The 23787-nt window shown below is 39.6% G+C and overlaps 1 protein-coding gene across 5 annotated transcripts in view; it reads left to right on the top strand.

Annotated features, from left to right (window-relative positions):
* Akap13 (A-kinase anchoring protein 13) overlaps window positions 1-23787 on the top strand; it is a 260503-nt gene that overhangs the window by 89290 nt on the left and 147426 nt on the right. For all 5 annotated transcript variants that reach the window (XM_075952859.1, XM_075952860.1, XM_075952863.1 and 2 more), the window contains exons 4-5: window positions 7129-7425; window positions 13335-13518. In XM_075952859.1, coding sequence (XP_075808974.1) covers window positions 7129-7425; window positions 13335-13518 — 481 coding nt within the window. The remainder of the gene's footprint in view (window positions 1-7128; window positions 7426-13334; window positions 13519-23787) is intronic.

Genomic DNA, 23787 nt, shown 5'->3' on the forward strand with positions numbered 1-23787 from the left:
CTTTGAGCGACTGCCATTTGGATTAGTTCAACATACTGTAGTGGAGGGGTAGAGGTAGATATTCAAGACCATGGGGTGGGCGCAGGACCCAAACAACTTCAAATATCTTGTTTTTATCTTGGGATTGGCTTTTTAACCTAGGATCAAACTGACTTGAGTCTGCTCTTGTGGTCATCTTAGACCTGTATTTTCCCTTCAGTATGCTTTTTCTAGAAAAGAAACACTACAGTGCCTTTGGACATTTATCTGTTCACTCAGCTTCTCGTGCACTCTGTTTTGCCCATTTCCTTTTTATTTCAGCTTCATGAGGCACGGATTCTGTTTTCACTGGTGTAAGCTGAATTAGCTTTTCTAGTAATCCCTATTGCCTAATGGGCATTGTTGCTCTGGTTCTCAGAAGGGACTGCATTCTAGAAAGGTGCACACGTTATCCTCCCTTCCCCCCTTCCCTCTTCTTTGTGGAAATGCAAAAGGAGCTTCTGGTTTCTTGAGTGCAGTTCTTCGCCTGTCACTGTAGTCTCTGTTCTCTTTCCAGTGGTGACTTTGATGGTTTCAGTGCGTCAGTCCGTGGTAATGATAGCCTCCGATTTCCTGTCTGCTGAGGGCCAGTGTCAGGTTAATCAAGATTCTTGATGGAAAATCTGTACAGTGCTTTGCACGTTGCTGTTACTGCATAAATATTCACTGTCCTTTTTTGGCAGCAGGTGTTCCTGATAGGAATTTCTCTGTGCCCTTTCTACTTATTCGAGGGCTAGCTCTGCCATTTCCAGTCATCTGAGCTCTAAGAAGAAAAGGCTTTGTGCCTTGTTCTTCCTTTTAATGTCATGATTTATTCATATACCTGGCTTTGGTTTTTCTCTGTATGATTCATTGTCTTGTTTAGTTACATTTTAGTTCTTACTAAAACCAGATGATTGATTGACCTTCAAAAAGCAGCTATATTTTGATGTTAGTCTGTAACCTTTTATCAAATATTTTCTGCAAATAGGTTAGGAATGAGACATTTCTAAATTATCTTAGAGAAAAAATTTACATCATGTAATACAGTTATAACATTCTATGTTTCTAATTCTGTCGTGCTATGCAAGTCTGAAAATCTGATTTTGATCTGTGGAAGGAGAGAGTTGGGATCCAAACATTGTCATTTGACCTCCATCTGCATCTCATTGTACTTGCCCCCTTTCCTCCAATAATAATAAACAAAAAAAATAAGCAATTTTTAAGATGACTGGTTGAAGACTATAATTTCAATTTTACTGAACTATCTATCTCAAAGGTATTTTTAGGATTATACAATACTATTTCGGAAGGGTTACTTTTTGTAGTCAGTTTAGACAAAGCAAATAATGCTTTTATCATTTAAAAGTGGAATGGAAGCTGGGCTGGTAATTTAATTCCAGCACTTAGGAGGCAGAGGCAGGTGGATATCTGTTGGTTCAAAACCAGCCTGGTCTACAAGAGCGACTTCTTGGACAGGCTGACTCCCAAGCTACAGAGAAACCCTGTCTCAAAAAATAAATAAGTAAGTAAAAGGAATGGAGATTTCTGTACATTTTATTGTGAAAGGCTTTGGTGTATGCTATTAATTTACTTTTAGAATCCATGGCAAGGCTTTTGTTTGGCAGTAAAATTACAAACCTTTAGTGATGTCAAACTAGACTCAACACTTAAGTATTTTTCTTTGGTTTCATACTTCTCAGGGATAGTTGACCATGTAAAGTAGTTTCATTGTGTTTACAATTCCCTTTAGTGAATGAGTACTGGAAGCTTAGCTCTTACAAAGTAGTTCTGTGTGTGTAGCATGGTATTTTTTTATTTATTCCTTGTGAACCAACATACTCTTTAGCCTCAGGGGTTTATTATCAAATTAAGAAGTATTTTTTTTAAAGTTATTAGCATTTAATTTGCATAATCAAAAATTCTTAGAAACTCCTTACTAACAGTTATCAGTTATTATTTTTAACCAAACACTGTATGATGGTCTGTGTAATCCAACTGTAAGACTGTTTCTCGAAAGCTTTGAGTTCATCTGCTTGTTTTTTAAAAATCAGTTAATACAGTGCATATAATTGTTATACTGGAAAAACAAACCAAGAAGTAGTTGAAGAAAGGAAAAAATACCCACAACTGTCCTCGTGACAATGTGGTAAACACTACATATTTTATCCCTGTGGACCTGTGAACACAGCACTGTAATCACAAGGAATGTATTACAACAGAAATGGTATAATTTGAGAGTAGAAATTGAATTTGGGGTGTGTGTGCGTCAGAAATTTTTATTCTTTACATACGAAGTACATACACACATGGCATAGCAATGAAATTCAGATTTTTTTTTTCTTTTTTGTCGTGCAGGTTGAATAGGAAACGCTAAGAAGGCTTCTGGGAGTAATGATAATAGGAAGAAGGATTGAGAAGCACTAGCTTAAAGGTTTTGTCTGGAATACAGGAAGTCAGGATTTTAGAATTCGGTAGCCTCCCCTTTTTCACAGTGCACATGATGGGGTTCTGGGCTTTGCTATTGTGTTGTTTAATTATTCCTGTACATATAGAGTCATTTTGTAAATATACTAAATCTGTGCACCTGCCATTATTTGGCCAAGATCTGGTAGCATGAGAGTGTGTGTTTCTCCATGGAATCCTCTCCTGGGGGAGGGGCAGTCTGCAGACTGAGCATCTCACTTGCTGTTCCACAGCCACTCCTGAGGAAGATCACGCCCGGTTCTTAGCACTTCTGTGATAAATTAAGTAGTAAAGCCAGTTTATTTCCCACTGCTGACTATTATAGTCTACCCTTTCTGTGTGGGATTGGCCTGGGCTGGTTCAGCCAGTGCTTTTAGGGTCCTTTTTAGATCACTGATAAAAACAAAGGCCCGATTGTTTTAGTCTCAGAAGAGAAGGCCCGGATGGGATGTGTTCCATTTTTAGCTTAACAGGAAATGAAGTAATTTTTTGGGTCATACTTTAGCACTTTTGTTTATCTGTAGCAGTTTTTTTGTTTCCATGGGTACAGATGTTTTAGACATTGATACAAAGCTTGCAGGGAAGACGCCTGCAGGAAAGCTCTCTAAACCCCAGGCACACATACTTCTGACCCACAGGGCCTAGAATTGAATGAGTTTGAGAGAACCATTAACCTTAGGTAACTTGTTTCTTACCTAGGTGCTTCTTGTATTATTTTAGCTTTTTATCCCTTTGTTTTTTCATTTCTGCGGTGTCAAAGGCACAGTTTGTCTTATAGACTTATTGGCCTGTGCTATCTAGTGAAATTCTTTGTCAAGTTTTTTGGGATCTATTTTTTTTGGTACGTGACTTAAACAGCAGCAGTATTTTGAGAATAACCACTGTTTGCTATGTGCTTTGTGTGTAGCCTTCTGATATTTCCAACGGTTTGTAAGGTTGGTGGTATTTTATGATGAGAAAAACAGTCTTCAAGGCTGAGTGTTAGGATAACTACACCTGTCTGCAGTAGAAGTTGGCACTCAAATCTAGTGTGTATATAGTGTGTATATATAGTATGTACTATAGTTTACTTGGTAGGTAACAGAGCCTTCTTCATACCTCATAGTTTATCTTCTGTTTCTGTTGTAAATGGCTAAGACTTTGTAGAAGGCTAAGATGCTCTTAAAGTTAGGAATTTCTCCCCTTAACTGTTTCTGAAATTTTTGTTCTGTTTTATTTTGGTTTGTTTGTTTTCCTTTCTGAATTCTATGGGATAGCTTCTTTTAGAAACTGAGCAAAATTTCAGTGCTTTTCCTTTAAAAACCTCTGACAGTGTTCCTCTCTTGTTACCAGGAAATTGAATAGAAACAAAAATACCATGGAAACTAGCTGAAAAACGTTGCTACTGTACTTCCCCGTTGTATCAAATTAGATGAAATTTCCCATACTGCTTTTGTAGTTTAGTGCTAGGTCTGTAGGTCTCTTCACTTACTGTGAAGTTCTCTCCAAACAGTCATTTGTCTGGAGTATGTTTTCAGTAATAAGCTTTAGAAACTTATCTGTACTGATGCAGTTTTATTCCTAGATCTCTATCAGACTGCCTGTAGTTTTAAAATATGCTGACTCCTCTATCCTCATGTTTTATTTGAAAAGATACAGGGTTTTAAAACTAATCTTGAGCCGGGCGGTGGTGGCGCACGCCTTTAATCCCAGCACTCGGGAGGCAGAGGCAGGCGGATCTCTGTGAGTTCGAGACCAGCCTGGTCTACAAGAGCTAGTTCCAGGACAGGCTCCAAAACCACAGAGAAACCCTGTCTTGAAAGAAAAAAAAAAAAAAAACTAATCTTGAGCCTGATAGTGTAACTCTGCCAATCTTGAGTATTTTGACCACACACTAGGTGAGGCAGGTATTTTGTTCTTCTTTTTTTTTTTTTAGTTTTGTTTTGTGTTTATGGTTGTTTTGTCTGCATTTGTATATGTGTACTACTTGTGTGCCCATGGAGATGTCTTTGTTACTCTTTAATTGATGTGACAGATCACCGTGACCAAAGCCAACTTAGAGGAGAAAGACTATTTGGTGCTTTCGGTTTCAGAGCCTGAGTCCATGATTATCATGGAGGGGAGTGTGGTAGCATGCAGGTAGCATGGTGCTAAAGCGGTAGCAGAGAGCTCACATGTTGATCCATGAGCAGGCAGAGAGAACTAACTGGGAATGATGTGGGTTTTTGAAACTCAGATCCTGACCCCAGTGACACATCTCTTCCAATAAGGTCACTCCTTCTAATCCTTCACAAACAGTTCCACAACTGAGGCCCACTTATTCAGACATATAAGCTTATAGGGACCCTTCTCGCTCAAATCACTACATTCTACTCTCTGACCCTTATAGGCTTGTGATCATACCATAATGCAAAATGCATTTAGTCTACCTTGAGAAGTCTATATAGTTTTTCACAGTCTGAACATCATTTCAAAGTAGTCTCTTCTGAGACTCAACAGTCTCTTAACTGTAAATCCCTATAAACCCAAAAATCAGATTACCTACTTAGCCATATACAGTGGCACAGGTTATATATATATATATCTCACCATTCCAAAAGGGAGGAATGGTGGCATATTGAGGAAAAACTGGACACAAGTAAGACTGGAACCCAGTGGAGCAAACTCTCAAATCCTGTAGCTCAGTGTCTGATGTCAAAGGGCTTAGATGATGTCACCCTTCCAGCTTTGTTGACTGCAATACACTTCTCTCTCTTGGTTCAGTTCTACTTCCTGCGTACAAGTCTTACTGGCAGGCCTCCCATGGCGTTGGTTCCTCTAACTTCCTGAGGTCTCCAAGTGTAATCCAGGCTTCATTTTCACAGCTTCATGCAGTGGTTCCTCCTCTCTTCTCTCCATCTTACCTTCCTCCTCTCTTCCCTCCATCTTACCTTCCTCCTCTCTTCCGTTCATCTCTTCCCACTTGTCCCCTCCCTCCTTGGTTACCTTATTTCTCTCTGTCTTGGCAGTCATTTTTTCAGCCACAGATAGATTTCTGTGCATTCGTGCACATTTCACAGCTTTGAATACAGTACTATTATTTTATCATAGTTGTTTGGTTTGTATATTTGTGTGTACATACAGACCAGTAAATTATATCTATTTCTAGTACCATTGCCTTTTGATTCAAGTTTTGGGTTTTTATCTATGCTAAAGTTTGGGAAAGAGGTTGGCAAGAAAGAATGAGGTCTGTTTGCATAGCTTAAGAGCATTGGGTTTTTCTATTTTAGGCTAGTACAGTATCTTCTCTACGGCACAAGCTTTAAAGTTTGAAGGTAGAATTTAATTTGTATCTGTTATTATTGATAACATCTCTGTTAGATATACTGTCATCTGAACGTTCAGCTCCTTCAGGCAGTGGCTTACCTGGTGGTATCCTCTCTTCTCTATTTACAGCATTTGGCACAAAGCTCTTGAGTCCTAATAAATGAAATAGGCAGTGTCCTTTCACATCATCTTTGACTGTAAATGATGGATTCTGCTTTGCAGTATCTTTGGAGCTTATGTATACTACTTGATTTAATCATGAAATTGTTACATAGAGAAAATGATCTACTAAATACCCAGTATACAGTAGTTACTTGGTTACTAAGCACATTTTATTAATACAGACTCATAACAACAGTGAGAACTATGTTGTGTCATAAAGGCAATGGATATAAGGAAGATTCTAGAAAAAGTAAATGGAAAAACAACTTACACTTTTTAGGTATATGAAACAAATTATTTTTCTTTCCCTCTCTTCCTCAAAGTGGTGATGATAGGAACAGAATATAATAGCTATTTGAGATTAGTGTTAGAAAATTGAGAAAAAGCACTACATGCTTTGTTATGTATGATTACGTTGGAAATACTTAACTCTGAAAGGGTGGGACTGTAAGAATAGCTAACCCACCAGAGCTTCCTGCTGCTGTGTGTGAGAAGTTTGGCCCTGGTGGAGCTTGCAGTGGCATGTAGTTGTTACTTAGCCTAAGGCTGTGTGGTGCCTGCTGATCTGTAGAGTGGGAAGCACAGTTCTCTTTGCTTGTGTTTGCTTTTCCAGATTTGGGCTTGTAGCCACAGCATTGCATCATCTTTATTTGAACCTGGTGATTTGATTGACATGCTTATTGCCTTAGTGGTTGGGACAGGTAGAAAGTATCTGGGAACAACAATTCTTATGTAACTTTTGGACCTTGACTTGTGTGAAAACTTATCCTTTTAACTGTTCTACAGTCTTGGATTTACTGTGTGGTGGTATGGGGCTGTCTGTGCTGCTCCTCTCATATCCCCATTCTTCCTGTTGTTATTTCAGATCTAACTCAACTCAGTAAGCCTTAGACTGCCTACTTTGTGCTGGACCTTATAGGATCCTAAAACTTTCATTCTGAAGTTTGTTCAAATGTAACATCACTAGTTGGTACAGCCTGTTCCATGTGACCAGAATGTTGAAAGCAGGAATTCACGTTTGCTCACCATTTGTTAAAGATATCATATATATTTGCAAATATCAATAAGAAAACTAAAACTAGAATTTAAAGAATTTGGGAGAGGAAGTTTTTCTTTTTGGAGGAGAAATCTTGTGTGCTATGATAAAAGCTGAACAGACCCACTAGGGGGTTCTTCATCCGTCAATTCAATTCTCTTTGCTACCTGTGTTCTCTTTAGGTCATGACTGCTGCGAGACAGTGAAAGTGCTGCTCTGTGCTTCCAGAGAGGGCCTGCCTGTGTTTGTAGTGGCTGAAGAAGACTTCCATTTCGTCCAGGATGAGGCGTATGATGCAGCTCAGTTTTTGGCAACCAGTGCTGGAAATCAGCAGGCTCTGAACTTCACTCGTTTCCTGGACCGATCAGGACCCCCTTCTGGAGATGTCAATTCTCTCGATGAGAGGGTTGCACTGGCATTCAGACACCTGAAATTGCCCGCAGAGTGGAATGTGTTAGGGACAGATCACACCTTGCATGGTAAGAATTTACATGGCTCACAAACTGCTTTGGGATGCTTGTGCCTCTGCTTTTAAACAACTACTGTTGTTCAGGTTTTCTGCAGTAAATTAGAACTCTTGTACAGAGTTCTCCTGGTGACATAACCTAAGAAAATTGGCACATCTCTGTGGGTTGGGACTGACTTTTCTGAGCAGGGCTGTTGATTTACACTTCATGAGAGAATAGTAGAGTAACCTGCTCTTTAGTCACAGAACTGTAAGTACAGGGTTTTTGTTGCTGTATCTGAGATTCTGTTAAAAACGCTGTGGGGTTGTAGGAAATCAGCTATAGGTGTGTGTCAGGGAAGCATGATATCAATATACTGTTGAGAAACTCCATAGCTCTTTGACTAGGGTATTGTTTTTCTGACTCTCTATATAAAGGTTCTTACAGGGCTGCATTTAAAAAAAAATAACACTTCTATTGTAATAAATACATTAAACAATTAAACATGGGTTTCCCCATCTAATTATTCTTATAGCAAATGATATCTAGATGTCCTGATTGCAAATACACATATTTTAGTAAAATTTCCTGGGCTCATAAATAGCATCCTGTTCCTATACTTAGTGTGAAACCAATTGAATAAAAAGTGTAGGAATCTCGCACATAGTACTCAGAATGTTTGTTTCAGTACTGATGAGAGCTGCATTGGAGCCTGGAAGTCGGGCTTCTAAAGGAAAGGTTTGCTCTTCCTGTGTAGCTGTTTCTAAAGGAGCAGATGATCTTGCGTGATGTCTGGACTCCACCCAGCTTCAATTACAGTGTTGTGTAGGGTGAGCGGAGAAAAAGTCTTCCTCTCTACGGATGACATGAGGAATTAGTTCCTAAGGACAGGAGCCATACTTAGTTCCTGTCCTTCAGACCAGTCAGATAAGTTGATTCTTCCTTGATTGAATGGTAAGGAAATATTTGCTGACACTGATTCTGTTAAATCAAGTTTAAAGGCAAGCTGTGACCAAACAACAGCTTGATAATGCCATGCTTCAGAGACATACTGATGGCAGTCACAAATACTGCCAAAACTGGATCGTTCAGGGAAAAAAGTATGGACATTCTAATCTTGAAGAAAACTTTTTTTTTTCACTTTCTTAATAGTACAGTATCCAAGAAACTTCTGGATACTGCTAAGATATTAAGGTCCAAATATGTGACATTTACCGCCTGATTACCTATTCAGAATACCTATAGATGAATCCTGATTCTTTCTAGTAGCTCCTGCCATTTCTATGTTAATGTGGGAATTGAACTCTGGTCCTCTGTCAGTTCCAGCAAGTACTCTTAACTGCTGAATCATTTCTCCAGTCCCTTCCTTCCCTGTCTTTTGTCAGAGGAAGCTGGCAAGCTTTAATTCATTGTATACTTTTACTGCTTCTAGACTTTCTGAAGTATAAAGTGATACTAGCAAAGACTAACATGTATACTTTTAGGAAAGTTCAGAGCCACAAAATTATATTATTGCGTACTTGTTACAATGAGTATTAAAGTGTTGGCAAAGGCACCGTTGTTGGGCCTTGGAATCCAGTTAGTGTTGTTAGAGATAGATAATTGGATCATGGGACAAGAGCCTCATTAGTAAATTAATCCATCGATGCATTACTGGTTGAATGAATTAGCGGGAGGTGGGCCTGGGTGAAGGAAGTCATTCACTGAGGGTATGCATTGAGGAGTATATCATGTCACTGGCTTTTCCTGGCCACCATGAGGTAAACAGCTTTGATCCACTGTGCCATTCTGCCATGATTTACTGCCTCTAGTAGGCCCATAAACAATAGAACTAGTTCACAGGCTGAAACCGTGAGCCAAAGGTGCGGCTCAGTTGGTAAAGTGCTTGCCTTACGTGGATGAAGAGCTAGGATCAAGGTGTGGTGAAGCACACGTGGAATTCCAGGCCATAGCAGGTAGATAGAGGAGAAATGGGAGTTCAAGGTCATTCTCTGCTACGTAGCAAGTTCATAGTCAGTTATATGAGATCTAATCTCAAAATAAACAAAAAAAGGAATCAGTTGTTTGAATACCCCACATTTTGTCATAGAACCCAGAGTGATTGACACAGGCACCTAAAGTTAAAAAGATGAAACATGAGTGCAGAATAATATGTCCCATTTTGCTTGTGGAAATGCCCACTTTGAAGAAGTGTGGTTTCTTCTATCACCTAGATACCTACTTTTGGGTGTTTACTCTAGAAAAATGAAATGTCTATATACAAATGTAGCATTGGTCATGTATCACCAGAAATGGAAACAGCTCACATTCCTCTCTGAGTGATACTGGCATATTAGCCAATTGTGATACAGCTGTACAGTTGAATATCACTCAGCAATTCAAAAGGAAGCATTGATATGTGCAGCAACTTGGATGTACTTTGAAATTTTTGTGCTTAAGTCAAAGTCAGTTTCCAAATATATAATATATGGTTCTGTTTCTATATTCTGAAAGGCTGTTATTAAAAAATATAAATAGATTCTATAGGCAGGTGGATCTCTATGAGTTCGAGGGCAACCTGGTCTACAAGAGCTAGTTCCAGGACAGGCTCCAAAGTTACAGAGAAACCCTGTCTCGAAAAACCTATATATATAAATCAGTAGTTACCATTGGCTGGGAGTGGGGAAAGGTCTAACTTCAGAGTCTTATCATGGGAGAATTCTTTGTGGATATGTGAGTTATTCTGAAGCCTGTTTTAGTGATAGTTTATAAGACCCTGATGCATATCTCCCCAAAATGAATTGTTGAGATGCAGTGCTGTTCTGGTCTCTGTGGTTTAGCCACACCTCTTCTCTGTGGTTTAGCCACACCTTCATAGACCTTTGCATTTCAGTGTGGTTGTTACGGTTTCAACCTAGAGCCAGCCTACATTTTTGAATGCTATTTTGAAGGTTCTAAAGCCTTTCAGTTGGGACTAGCTGGTGGGAGAGGTCACTGGGGCAGGTCTTTGGAGGTGATACCTGCTCCTGCCCAGCCCTAGTCTAACCGCTGTCCTCTATGCTGCCATGTGAGCAAACTTTGGCTACATTCTCACACTGCCATGTTTTCCCTGCTGTGACTGGGCAAAATTTCTGATCCAAGAGCCAAAATAAAGCCTACTTCCCTTATTGTTTTGTCAGGTGCTTTGATCACAACTCTGGGAGAAATAATTAACTCAGTGGTCAAAAAGGAACACAACCAACATGGGTCCTATGAGATAACTCTTTTGGGCCCTAAATGTACCTGGAAGAAAGACTTTCAGGAAGGCAAAGATGAAGAGGAATTGTTGGAAATATTGCAAGAACATTCTGATTCCCTTGATCTAATTGAATTCTGTTGTGATGAAGGACCCAAATAACATTGTAGGAAATCTAGCTAGCAACCTAAAAACAAGAAGTTGAGAGTTGAGGAAGTGGCTTTGGGTAAAGACCTTGCTGCACAAACATGACAATCTGAGCTTGGAAAGCCAAGTGTGATGGCTCACATTTCTGACAGTAGAGACCAACAGGCCTTGGGAGCTCCCTGGCCACCATGTCCACAAGCACCTCCAGCCTACCCCCTGAAATATAGAGTGCGTAACTTCTGAAATATAGAAGATCAAGAATGATGGGTTGAGGAACCATAGCAGAGACAGGTGAATCTCTGTGGACTTGAGGCCAGCCTGAATTAAGAGCGAGTTCTAGGACAGCCAAAGCTACACAGAAGCCCTGGAAAGAAAGATAATTGATAAAGCACATACATTGATGGGAGAACATTTATTGTAGGACTTAAGTAGTTTAATATCTGGTAATTGTATAATTTTTTAAGCTTATATGTATTTGAAATTGTAATAGAAAATGAGGGGTGGGATTGAGTAGTGGGGATGACTTAAGACGCGAGGTGCTTGGCCTTATGGTGCCTTATTTCTGGTGACTTAGAGCAAAGGTACTAGAAAGAGTGGAGGCTGGGGAGAAAGTTATTTGGAGGCGATATTACCTGATAAGACTGGAATTAGCCTGCTCTAAAAAAAATACCCACATATTTCCTGGTCCATAAGTGCTTAGTGTTTTGGTATTTTGATAAGGTTGTCAGAGTGTTGTGAGCAACATAAAGTCCAAGTCAGATGTGCTTAATCCTTGATTCTTTCTGCCTTTTCCCCTGGCCATTCCACTTCCTCAGAGTGTGTGCCTATTAAAATTTATGTTTGGAAATAATTATTTATTCAAGGACATTATTTTCAGTAGTCTTTTTAGGGATTGGGGTTCAGTTCTTAGAGTACTGAGTATTAAATCAGGCCCCGTGTATGCTCAGCGTTCCCCTCCTGAACAATTTTCCCAGTCCCCAAGACATTTCAGTCTCCGTCCCTGCTTGAACTCACTGCAAGGCCTGAATTCATCCCAAGTATTTAAAAGACCAATTTGCTTTTAATGAAATTGTGTTGGTCATAGGTAACACAGTGACGTTAAGAAACAGTGCAGTTGGGACTGGAGAGATCTCCCAGTGACTAAGAGTTCATACTGCATTTGCAGAGGACCCAAGTTCAGTTCCCAGGTTGTACACAGTTGCCTGTAACTCTAGTTCCAGAGGATTCAGCTCCCTCTTCTTAGAGGCATTTCACTCACATGCAAAAACCCCAGCCCAAAAGAAATGTAAATCTTGTAAAAATTGTTTATGAGAAACACTGCGGTTCACTGTCAAGTCACATCTTCAAGGATGTCCTCACTCCTGCTGTGGTAGTCACCTGTAGAACCATCTGAAGATTTCAGAGAAAAGGAAAACGCTGGGGTTCATCCAAGAAGTCTGTGAGTGCTAAGAGAAGAAGTTGAGACCCAGAAACCATGAGGAAGAAGAGATGAAAACCAAGCTGAGAGAAGGAAGGAAAGCACAACTGCTTGAACTGAGAACTGTCACATGTAGAGCCACAGGCAGCATCTCTGCCTTGGTCCTTCACAAGATGATGAGCTAGGCAGTGTTGCTAGTGAAGTTAACATGTAATCTGAAGCCCGAGAACAGGGCCAGAAGCAAGGAAGAGGGGGAGAACTGGTATTAATGAGAACCCTGCAGGCAGTCATTAGTCTAGCATTTCATCCACCCCTCTCTGTTACAACAGCACTGAGAAGTGATGCTGTCTTGCTCCAGGGGTCTGAAGTGAAGCCCAGAGAGGCAAGTGAATCATGCCTACTCACACTGATGCTTAAGACCAGGCCTGAGCCCACTTTTGCCTGATCTGAAGCCCTTTCCCATCCTACCCACTTTCTTAGGGACCCAGCATGCCAAAAAAAAAAAGGGAGCCTACATTTCCAGTGAGGTAAACCCAGGCACATGGTGAAGTTCTTAGTGTAGTCTTATAATTCGACTCATTGTACCTGAAGATTCATTTCATTTTCTCACTAGGCAAACACAAAGCTAGTAGTGCCAGCAATTTGATATGCCCTTAGTGTGAGGGACTTAAGTCCTGTGTGTACTTAACAAGTCTAACCTGTTTTTAGTGTTTAACTAGCCAGCTCCTGTCTGAGTGTTCTTTAAAAAGTAATTATACCCTTCAGGATATACTCACCTAAGTCTTGACAGCTGTTCGTCTTAGAGCCCCATCGTATGGAAAGCGCTGCATTTACTTTGGTTATTGTTGTTGTTTTAATGGAAAGGCCATAATGTAGTCAGTCATCTTTATCAGCTTCTGTGAGAAGGTACAGAAATGACTTGGTTCTCTTTGTGGGGTGAAGATTTTGTGTCATCATTTTTTTCTGTCTTTGTTGTCTTTACTTGAAGGGGGATTTTACCTGGAATAAAGTTGTTTGCAATGTGTTATCGTTTACCTTCAAGATCCTAGATACTTGGAAGCAACAGTATCTACCTAAACTTGTCTTTTGTTGTTGTGGTGGTTTCTTTGATCTTTGTTGGTGGATACTGTTATATATTATTATTTTTATGTTCTCCCTTTACAGATGGTGGCCCCCGGGAAACATTGATGCATTTTGCTGTGCGGCTGGGACTGTTGCGGTTGACATGGTTCCTGTTACAGAAGCCAGGTGGCCGTGGAGCTCTCAGCATCCACAACAAGGAAGGGGCAACGCCTGTAAGCCTGGCATTGGAGCGAGGTTATCACAAGCTCCACCAGCTTCTGACTGAGTAAGCGTTCATTCCCGTTTCCCTCTTGTCTAGCCCCACCCATATTTCATAGCAGTACAGCCCACTGGCTCTGCACCTCGCCTGCCACGGAGGTCTGCAAGCTTGCTCCTGCTAACTGCTTCATTGTTGGGAGGCCAGTGTGAGTCACGTTACCATTTGTCTTTCTCTTGTCTGTTTTCACTGCTTCTTAGTGTTTGCATTTTATTGAAAACTCAGAATGAAATCTTGTCTGTGGCGACAGTGTAACGTTACTAGTGTATAGTTTTAGATGATAGTAGAGGAAGAAACAGTGTTGCTGTGTCACACTTTTTTTCTGGGTACATATTTAAGACCTGAGTAACTATTAGAAGTTGATAGTTAGATGTTAAAATTGTATATAAAATACGGTAAAGAATTGAATTTTGGTTTGAATATAATTTCTGTGGATAAAGTTAAGAGCAGTGGTTTCCTACAAGTAGCAGTTAAAAGCAATTGCATTGTCGTGGAAATATGCAGTAGGAAATCCTGTTTGTCTTTGAGCTCAGTTATTGTTTCTTTAAAGACTCCTTTGAAGGAAGACTAGTAGTCAAAACATTGAAGGATTTTTTTCTTTTTAAATAAAAGAATAAATAGAGTATCCAGTGCTTTTTCATTGGAATATTTTCTTGCTTAATATGTTTTTACTAGTTTTATGATCATCATTTTTCTGTCATATTATAAGAATCAAACTATATTGGTTCCCTGTTCTTTAGTATGAGGGGTCCCTGTAAGCTGAGGCAGTGTTTCCAGATTTTTAGATACTTTGCTTTGCTCGGAGTTGGATTTAATTTAGTTGCATTTCTCATTATTAGTTGTACAAGGTGACTAGAAGGACCAGGAGGAGGGCATCAGATTCAAACAGTTATATAAGCAGAGTTGTTTTCTCTTTCCTTTTTTCCCCCTTCATTTGCCAAGCTTATAACTTTCCCAGTCAAGCCAGGCAGAAAGGTCTTTTCAGATCAGACAGCTTTGCAGTGGGTGCTGTGGTGCAGTAGTGGAAGGAGGGGCCCAGGGGCACCCTTCGTCTTGGATGAGCTTCTGATACCGGAGCTCTCCTATGACTGTATTCCAGAACGTTCCATGCCTTCATCTTTGCTGTCTGGCCAGTGATCAGTTGCCTTCTGTTGTTTGCCTCCTGGTATCAGGGAGGGAGGATTGCTTTAACAATTGAAACAGTTAACTAGGAATAGCTGTTAGGGTTTTTAATGCAGTTCCTCCAGATCTGATATTACAGCTGAGTTTGTCATGGACTGCCATCCAAATGGGGAAATAAAGTGATTGCAACATCTTCATTGTATGTGTGGACTAGGGTGTCACAAGACAGTTATTGCAGCATGACTTCATGAATGTTGGAATAAATTTATTCTTGGAGATTTTTGCTTACTTCAAAATACAGCCTCTGTTATTTACAGAAAAATAAAAGACTTCCTTTTAAAGGGACAGTGGTGAGGGGAAGTCAGCCTGAGAAGTGGACGTAGAGGACTTTAATACGAGCGTAACCACCCTACTTCAGGTTTGTCTCGCTGAGCGTGACTTTCTCCAGGGAGTTACTGTTTGAAGCTAAGGAAAAGTGCTGAGTCACGGCTGGCAATTAAAAAAGTAGATGTGGTTCTCCTAGTTCTGTTAGTCTTAGTTGAATATCAGTGGGCTTTGCTAGAATTCAGCCATGATGGTGGGTTAGGAGAGATCATTCTTCTCTCTCTCTGTCTCTGTCTTTGTCTCTATCTCTTTCTGTTGTGGGGACACACACACACTCTAAAATATACTCTTTTGGTTAGTTTAATTATATAACTCATTGTTGTGTAACTGTCGCCACTATCTGTTTCTAGAACCTACTATTAACTCACACAAAAACCCTGTACACAGGTAGCCCTAATTCTGCATTCACTTTCTCCCTTCCCCTGGTGGCCTCTGTTCTACTTCCTTTCTCCAAGAATCTTCATTCTAGATACCTCACATGAGCAGAACATAGAGTATGCTTCTGTAGCTGGCTTGACATCACTTATTATCCTTAAGATTCAGCTCTGAGCCAGGTATGGTAGCACACACCTTTAATCCCAGCACCTGGGAGGCAGAGGCAGGTGGATCTCTGTGAGTTCGAGGCCAACCTAGTCTATATAGTAAGTCCTAGGACAACCAGGGCTATGTAGAGAGACCCTGATTCAGAAATGAAAATGATTCAGCTGGGTTATGAAGTATATATCAGGATAATAACATTATTTTGAGGTTTCTGAAAAAGATTTAAATATTCTCATCATAAAAAAGTAGTAGATAAGGTGATGGATATGTTAAGTGGGTTGATTTAAATAGTTCTTATACTGTATACATCTATCAGAATAGTCACATTGTGCTCCATAAATATGTAGGTTGGATTTTTTTTGCCAGTTTTAAAAAGGCCCAAAAGGAAGTAAAAGGTAGAAGTAGTGTAAATGTTGATCCCCAGATGAGTAAATAAAACATGTAAACAAAATGTGTGTGCACAGGGTGGATCATTATTTATGAGAGAGGAAACAAGTAAATCACCCCAGAGAGGCAAATTAACTGATTTATGGTAAAAAAGGTAGTGAGCCTGAAATAGGAGACAAATCTCCAAACAGGTTGTTGATTGCTTACCACTTGTGGGATCCTTAGAAGAGTCTGAGGAGTAGGCTTGATGGGATCTGTAGAGAATACAGGCGAGCTTGTGGACATACTGAGCGAAGGGTTTGTTTTAGAAGACTTATAAAAGTGTTTTTGAAAGTTAAGAATTGCTGACTTCGCATTACTGTCTCTCCAGTGTATACTAAAATCTCCAGTCTTCCTCTCACACTCTGATTTTCTTCCACGGAGACCTGATCCGCCCTGTCTGTTGTCTTCTCCCTTGCCATCATTCCTTTCTTCCCCTTCCTTTTGTGGTCCTGGGGATTGAGCCCCCGGCCTTAGGAATGATAAGCATGTACGTAAGCTCCCGAGCTCCCTCCTTAGCTCTCTAGTGTTTGTATGCAGCATGCTTACCAGGGAAGGCCAGAGGCCTGCACATGGGACTTCCTCTACTGCTCCACCTGAAAGGTCTTTGCTTTTTGTCCTGAAACTAGAGCTTGGTTTGTTTTCATTTTTGGTTTTTTTGTTTGTTAGTTTTTGTGCTTCTTTTTCTTTTTCCTGCTAGACTGACTAGACAGCGTCCTGATCCCCCTGTCTCCACCCCCCAGCACTAGGGTGACAGACCTGAGTCCGTCATGCCTGGCTTCTTACGTGGGTGCTGGGACTAGGAACTCAGATCTCTTGCTTACACAACAAGCACTTTACTGGAACATCTCTCAACTAAGACCCATCTCTTTCAAAATCACCTTTAAAATTAGGACCAGATTCAGGAAGGATTGTGCACTCAAAAGAAAACTCCAAACAACTAAATAGCTATTTATTTACATTCTAGTCTGTGATGGTTAGTGTAATTGTCAGCTTGACAGAATCTGCACTCACCTGGGATGTGGGCCTCTGGGCGTGTCTAGGGGGAGATTCTCTTGACTGCACTTACTGAAGTAGGAAGGGCTGCCTGGTGGTGGTGGTACCATTCCCCTGGTTGGTGGAGAAAGGGAGCTCTGTTTTCTGATTGTGAATGCAGTATGACTGGATATTTCATGTTCCAACTTCCTTCGCCTCTCTGTCAATACGAACTGAACCCTGTGAGCTATTTACACACCCTTAAGTTGTTTCTTTTTTCCTACAATAGGGTAATAGGTGGTAAAGGATTCGTTCCAAGTACATTCTGGACAAAAGTAAAGATGTGAACAGAAATGACCACCGAGACAGTACATAATTCAAACATAATTCCCTTATAATGAACAGTTGCTGACGTGGATGACATCAGTAATAGTTAGACCAGTCACACAGGCATAAGGGCACTCCGTGACCATAAGATCCTTTTTGTACTTTCAGATCGTTTCATATTTTAGTTCAGTTTTCACAGCCCAACTCATTCTTAACAAAGAATGTTTATGTTCTTTCAATCAATTTATACCTTCAAATTTTTTAAATTGTTTTTTAAAGATTTATTTATTTTATATGTATTAATGTTTTGCTTATATGCATCTGTGTGCCCTAACTACATGCATACTTGGTTTCTGTGGAGTCAAGAAGAGGGTATCAGATCCTTTGGAACTGGAGTTATGAATGAATGGTTCTGAGAACTGAACCTGGGCCCTCGGGAAGAGTAACAAGTGTTCTCAATCTCTGAGCCGTCTGTCTAGCCTTGAGTTTTACATCTTTCTGGGATAATTCATTTGCAGATAAGAAAAAATAAAGCCAAGTTCTTCATAACATGCATTCACATATGACCCCCCCCCCAATCATTATATGCTGTCTAGTTTCTTTATGATACTGGGTGACTCGTATCAGGACCACATAAATGAGAGGTTGTGTACTGAGGAGATCACAACCTTGGGCATCTTCCCTTTCATCTCCTCTGGGTTCAGCTGTAGAGTGAGGCCTGGATCCAGAACATTGTGTTGTGGCTCTGTCTCGCTAGCTTGTAGCCACTGTGCTCAGCTGTCACCAGAGTCACTATCAAGGATATTTTTGTCAATCTTCTTCCCCCCTTTTTTAAAATCTGTGGTTATCACCTTTAACTTACTATAGTGACGAGGAACGGGGTATTTATCAACTTGTTACTTTCATTTTCATCTTACACTATTACTGTGAGTATATTTATGATCCTAAAATTTATCTTCAAATAAAATAGTTTTCGTCTCGTGAGAAGTCCTAGCTCCTGAAGAGTTCATATAGTCCTGCTCCAGCTTCAAGTAGAGCATAGTCATTTCTTCAAGTTTACAGTTTCCTTCCAAGATCTCTAGCTTGTAGATGATGGATAGAGTAGAACAGAACTTCAGTTGGCAGGTCCTTGGTATAATGAATGCTAAGAAGTGATAACCTTAGGTGAAGGTGGCCTGGGAGTAGTCTGAGAACCTTTGAATGAGTTGTTATCAGATTTTACTATCTTTCACATATCTCAAGGAAGGAATTTTAGAACCTGGATCATTTGTGGAAAAGATAGCACCAAGAGCAAGGGGCTGCTCTAGGTAGCACCTAAGAATGTAAGCCTGGTAGCATGATGGTTCTGCCACTTTGGAGCATATTATTTCAGGCATATTAAATTTCTTTTCCTCTCTTAGGTTTTTGCCTTCTTCACCTGATAAATGACGGTACTGTCTCGTTATCCTCAAGTGACAGCTAGGAACCTGGACTATGTAGTGTAAAAGTTATGGCTAAGTGGTTAGATCTAGATATTCTGTGGAATAAATAAAGGGGCCCTCAGTGTTTGAGTGTAAAGAGAGATACTGTGTCATGTGTTACTGCTAAGAAATGAAGAGCTTTGGGAGAATCTTAGCTTCCTCACTTGGATTTAGTCTAAATCGCTCATCCACTCTGAGCCCATGTCCCCCTCTGTTACTAGTCTGCCTCGGTCACATTGTGGTTTGAAACAGATGAAATCTGTGCAGATGCTTTGCTCAACTACATGCCGATCTGCTTGAAAGTTTCATAAAATTGTGTGTAACAGCATCGGTAGTCTTAAGGCCCCTACACTGTACAACTCAAATTTGTTTGATTGGTCTGCTGGGAATTCTTTTTTGTAATATATATCATGGTTTTCTAGAAGTTAAAATTAGTAGAGAAATAGGGAAAATCTCAGAGCAGCCACTTTTGAATGTGCAGTCTTCCTCCTTGATGCAGTGTCACAGGTTGTTTTGAATGTGCAATCTTCCTCCTTGATGCAGTATCACAGGTTGTTTTAAATGATGTGCATTGCCTCTGTCTTTAAAAGAATGTTTTTTAAGATTGTCAACTCTCGAGTGTTGACATAAAGTGCTGAGATATCTTAATTGCTAGTAAGCGCCAGTTTATTTGTCTTCATAAGCTTAATCTGATTTCTGATATTGGTTTAACAAATAGTTAATTACTTGCTGAATGCCTGTGTTGCACTGGAATCCATAGTTAGTACATTGCAGAAACTATTTAGCCTTCCAAGGATCTTTCTGAAGAAAATGTATTTGTGATTTGTGGGTGAAAAATGGGTGCTCACAGAACTAAAATAACTATTGAAGAATACATAGAAAGTGGTTTTACACAGACATCAGTGGAAGTACATCCTTTCCTGTATAGAAATTTGACAGGGAGAGACTGCTAGGATGCAGGATTAAATAGTGGTTAACTATAGAAGGGTCGTCTGCTTTCCATTTAGCCCCAGCCCCTGTATGGAGAACACAAGATTCTCATTGTTGTAACGTTACCGTTAGAGAGCTCATTAGGATTGTTAAAGTACAATTGGTTACACTTGTGCTAGTGTCTTCCTTTGGAGTCTCATGAAAGCCTGGTGAACGGGTAGAATAAATACTAGTATCCCTGTAGTTTGGAAACTGAGGTAAAGGAAATGAAGTGCTTTGCCCATAGTCACAGGCCCATAAAGTAACAAATAAGCTTAGCCCAAAGTGTCCTGATGACATTTGTAAATGTGGAGGACACAGACTGAGACCTTTATAAGTACTAGGTTCTCAATCACAGGCTATTTTAGTAGGCAGTATTAGCCCTTCTCAGAGGGTTTATGCTTGGAAGTTTTTGAGTCCTACTTTTGAGACAACTTAAACGTGAAACCCAAGTCCAGGGCATATTGAATAACTATGTGTACCCATCGCACAGTAGAACCAAGGACTATTGCACAAGATGTTCTGTCAACACTGTGATTGCCTTTGGGGGTCCTCTTAAAGACTTGATAAGTGGATTCCATTAGCTTAGCTGTTACCAAACAAGTTTGGAACCTGTGCATTTGCTGGAGAGTTGGTGGAAAGATGGAATAGATGTGTAAACTTAGCTCTAAAATAATGGCCAGAGAGAAGAATCTGGAACATCCTGACTCCCGTCTATCTTGCTTGTTATTCGTCTGGTTCCTTATTCAGTATGTGATCTGAGTTTTCATATTTTGTAAAGATGAAATCGTAGAACTGGTTGTTAGAAGTTAGAGATGGGGCGGGCACTAATACTTATCAGATGCAAGTAGCCACCTTGTCTTGTGCACACGGCTGCTTTGGAGCTTTTCATGGCTTCTCATTTAAAATACCTCAGCAAATATGAGGTGTAGTTCTTGGAGTATCTAAGTAGCTTGCCCCAGGCTATATCACAAGCCTGACTTTGGCCAAAAAGCATATTTGGTAGCAATATCAGGTTTGTAATTGGCAATGTGTTGGAAAATTGAAAAGTACATGTCTTTTCTGAAAATGATAAACTTTGCTCGGCAACAATTCCAGTTACCGTATACTGTGTTTGTACTAGGCATTTTTCAGAAATACTTCTCCTCTCTGCAACCATGGGGAATGAGGACGTTCTTTCTCTCACTTACAGAGAAACGGTTAACATCAAAAATGGGTAGTTGGGTAGTAGAGCGGGGGTTTGTACTGCTCCAGAAGTTGAGTTTTCACATTGCTGTAAGCATCGTATAAAAAAATAGGTAGGTATTAGAAGCTAGTTAGAATCCTAAGGCCTTTCCTAGCGTCTTTTATTTAAATCTTTCTTCTCTGCTGTTGATGTCAAGTGATCTGAACAGGTGTTCATTCTCTGTGGCAGGTAATGTTGAGGCTAAGAGTTTCTCATCATATTTGTGGAATTGCAGAGCTTCATCTGTACTAGCAGTTTTGGTGGCAACAGCCTGTGATTTGGCCTGACTATGGGGTTTAGTAGGTACAGATCAGAAAATGAAGGATCCCTTAGAGCATCTACTTTATAATTAGTATATACTAATAAAACATTCATAAAAATAGCTGTGCTGAATAACAATTTTTCAAAAAAATATTTGGCCCAAATTGGGTATCATTAGCATGGAATGGTTTTAAAAATATATATAATCCTATACACTTATTGCAGTTTAGTGATTGCACTTTTGATGGCCTGTCCTTACAGTGGAAGGACTTCTCCGTATTATCATGTATTAGATTGTCCTTCAGTTTAACTTATGTGTACTTTTTCATGTCACATCAATAATATCTATAGTTAGTTGGATTATAAACAATCAAGTCAGAAAAGTTTTTAGTGACATGTTTTCTTGAAAGCATTTGCATTAACACCCTTTATTAAGCCAATCACAAAACTGTTTTCACTGCCTAAAATGACTGTCATTGTATAAAAAATTGTTTTGGCAAGGTTTTGTCTAAATGTTTAGTGTCCACAGGTGCAGAAAAGGATTTATATTCGTTAAGTACTTTTATTGAAGTTTTGTTTGAAATTAACTTTTTGTCCAGACACATTTTCCTCATGTTTTATTTTTCGATTGAGGATGATTTATCCTAGTTCACATTTTCTTTTCTATAGAATTTGGAGATGGCAGTATTGTTACTCTAGAGGCTTTTAAATTTTTCTGTAAGTCATAAATGATTTATAAATAGAATGTTCTTTTAAAAGGCAGATGACTAAAGTAGGATGAGATAATTATAATTTAGAAATTTTTATGGGTTTCATTTTGTCTTAATTTTATTTATGTAACGTATTTATTGTATTTGTGTATGCATTGCTGTGTGTTGGTGAACATGCCTATGTATACACACTTAGAGGCCAGAACTTGGTTTCTGGTATCCTTCTTTATCGCTCTCCATCTTATTTTTTGAAACGGCCTCTCAGTGAACCAGGAATGCCAGTTAGCACTGGGCTCCCCAGTGAGATTCTAGGATCCACCTGATCTAGACCCCTCAGCTCTGCAGTTACTGGCTTATGCCCCCACCTCTGGCTTTGTATGTTGGTGCTGGAGATATGAGCACATTTGTTTATGTTTGCATACCAGGCACTTTATGCTTTGGGCCTGTTCCCTAGCACACTCCAGCTTTTTAAATGTTAATAAATGCTATTTTAAAAATTTATAAAGATCTAATGTTTGTAGTTACCTTCAAGTTTTCATAAACATTTGGGTCAAGAAAGATAAAATGTTCTTTCTACGTTTTCTAGTGCCAGTCCATTTCCTCCATACTGATACTATAAAGCTAGCTGTCTTGTCCATATGAAAATTATTAATAGTTCTGCAATTAATGACAACAGTTTTTATAGTCACAAATTGTAGCATTCTACTATTATATTAAATGTAAATGTTATCCGTAGCCAGTAGAACTCTGCATTAAAAAGCATATAAGAGGTTTTTACTTTATATTATCTAGAAAGTACTTGGAGAATGCTTACCTCCTGTATCAGAAGAGCAGCTTCATGAGTGGATGGTGTAACCTCCACATTCATTTGATCATTGACCACATAAACTTTCAGTAGACTGTTGTGGAATGGTCTTTCTGTACGTTATGAGTATGTTTTGCTTTGGCCTATGGCAAGGCAGGATAGAGCCAGGTGGGAAATTCAAACAGAGATACAGGAGAAGGGAGGAGTCTGGGAGATGCCAGCCAGCCACCAAGGAAGCAAGGCATGTAGAAAGTGAGGTAACAAGCCACGAACCACGTGGCAAAGCATAGAGAAGAAATATGGGTTAGTTTAAGTGTAAGAGCTAGTTAGTAATAAGCCTGAGCCAATGGGCCAAGCATTTCTAAGTAATTTTAAGCCTCTGAGTGGTTATTCGGGAACTGGTATGCAGGAGAAAAACCTCCAATTACAATATTGCTTTTCTTGATTATCCACTTTTCTTACTGTTTTATGGTTATACATACCATGAAACTGTGACACTGTCTCTTGAAATAGTTAAAGTCCCCCACCCTTTGGATTAGGAATGAGGGTCATTTATAGTGGTAAGTGTTTGAGGGTCATTGCCTGGCAACCACCTTAAGAAGATCTCTGTGCTTACTAGTATTATTACATGATCAGCATCTGATAGCTCTCAGAGACCTCCTTCTGATTTTTTCCTTAGGAATTGTACCAGTCCCAATGATACACCACATTTTGCTTTGTAGTTTGGGGCTTACAAACACTGAGCTAACTAACTTGACATTCTTGTTCATTTGGGCTTCGAAGTGAACTTAGTGTTCTGTCCTTATAGATGATAAAATTGAAGTGCAGAGAAAATAGTTCCAAGATCACACAAGTGGTTCTATTGGAGTAAAGAAGCCAAACTAAGACTGTCTTTTTCTAGTTATGGCCTAATTACTCATCTGTAAATTTTCTCTTTTCCTAATTATTTAAGAAGAAAATGTTTATAGCACGGTACCGATGATAGATGGCACTGCTAAATTTGTGTCTTCTTGGCTTTTCTTTTCCTTTGTACTTCTTCTGTGATGGTTATTTAGCGGAGAAATACAGTTCTGT

Source organism: Microtus pennsylvanicus, chromosome 18 (genome assembly GCF_037038515.1).
Source record: "Microtus pennsylvanicus isolate mMicPen1 chromosome 18, mMicPen1.hap1, whole genome shotgun sequence".
Classification (NCBI taxonomy): domain Eukaryota; kingdom Metazoa; phylum Chordata; class Mammalia; order Rodentia; family Cricetidae; genus Microtus; species Microtus pennsylvanicus.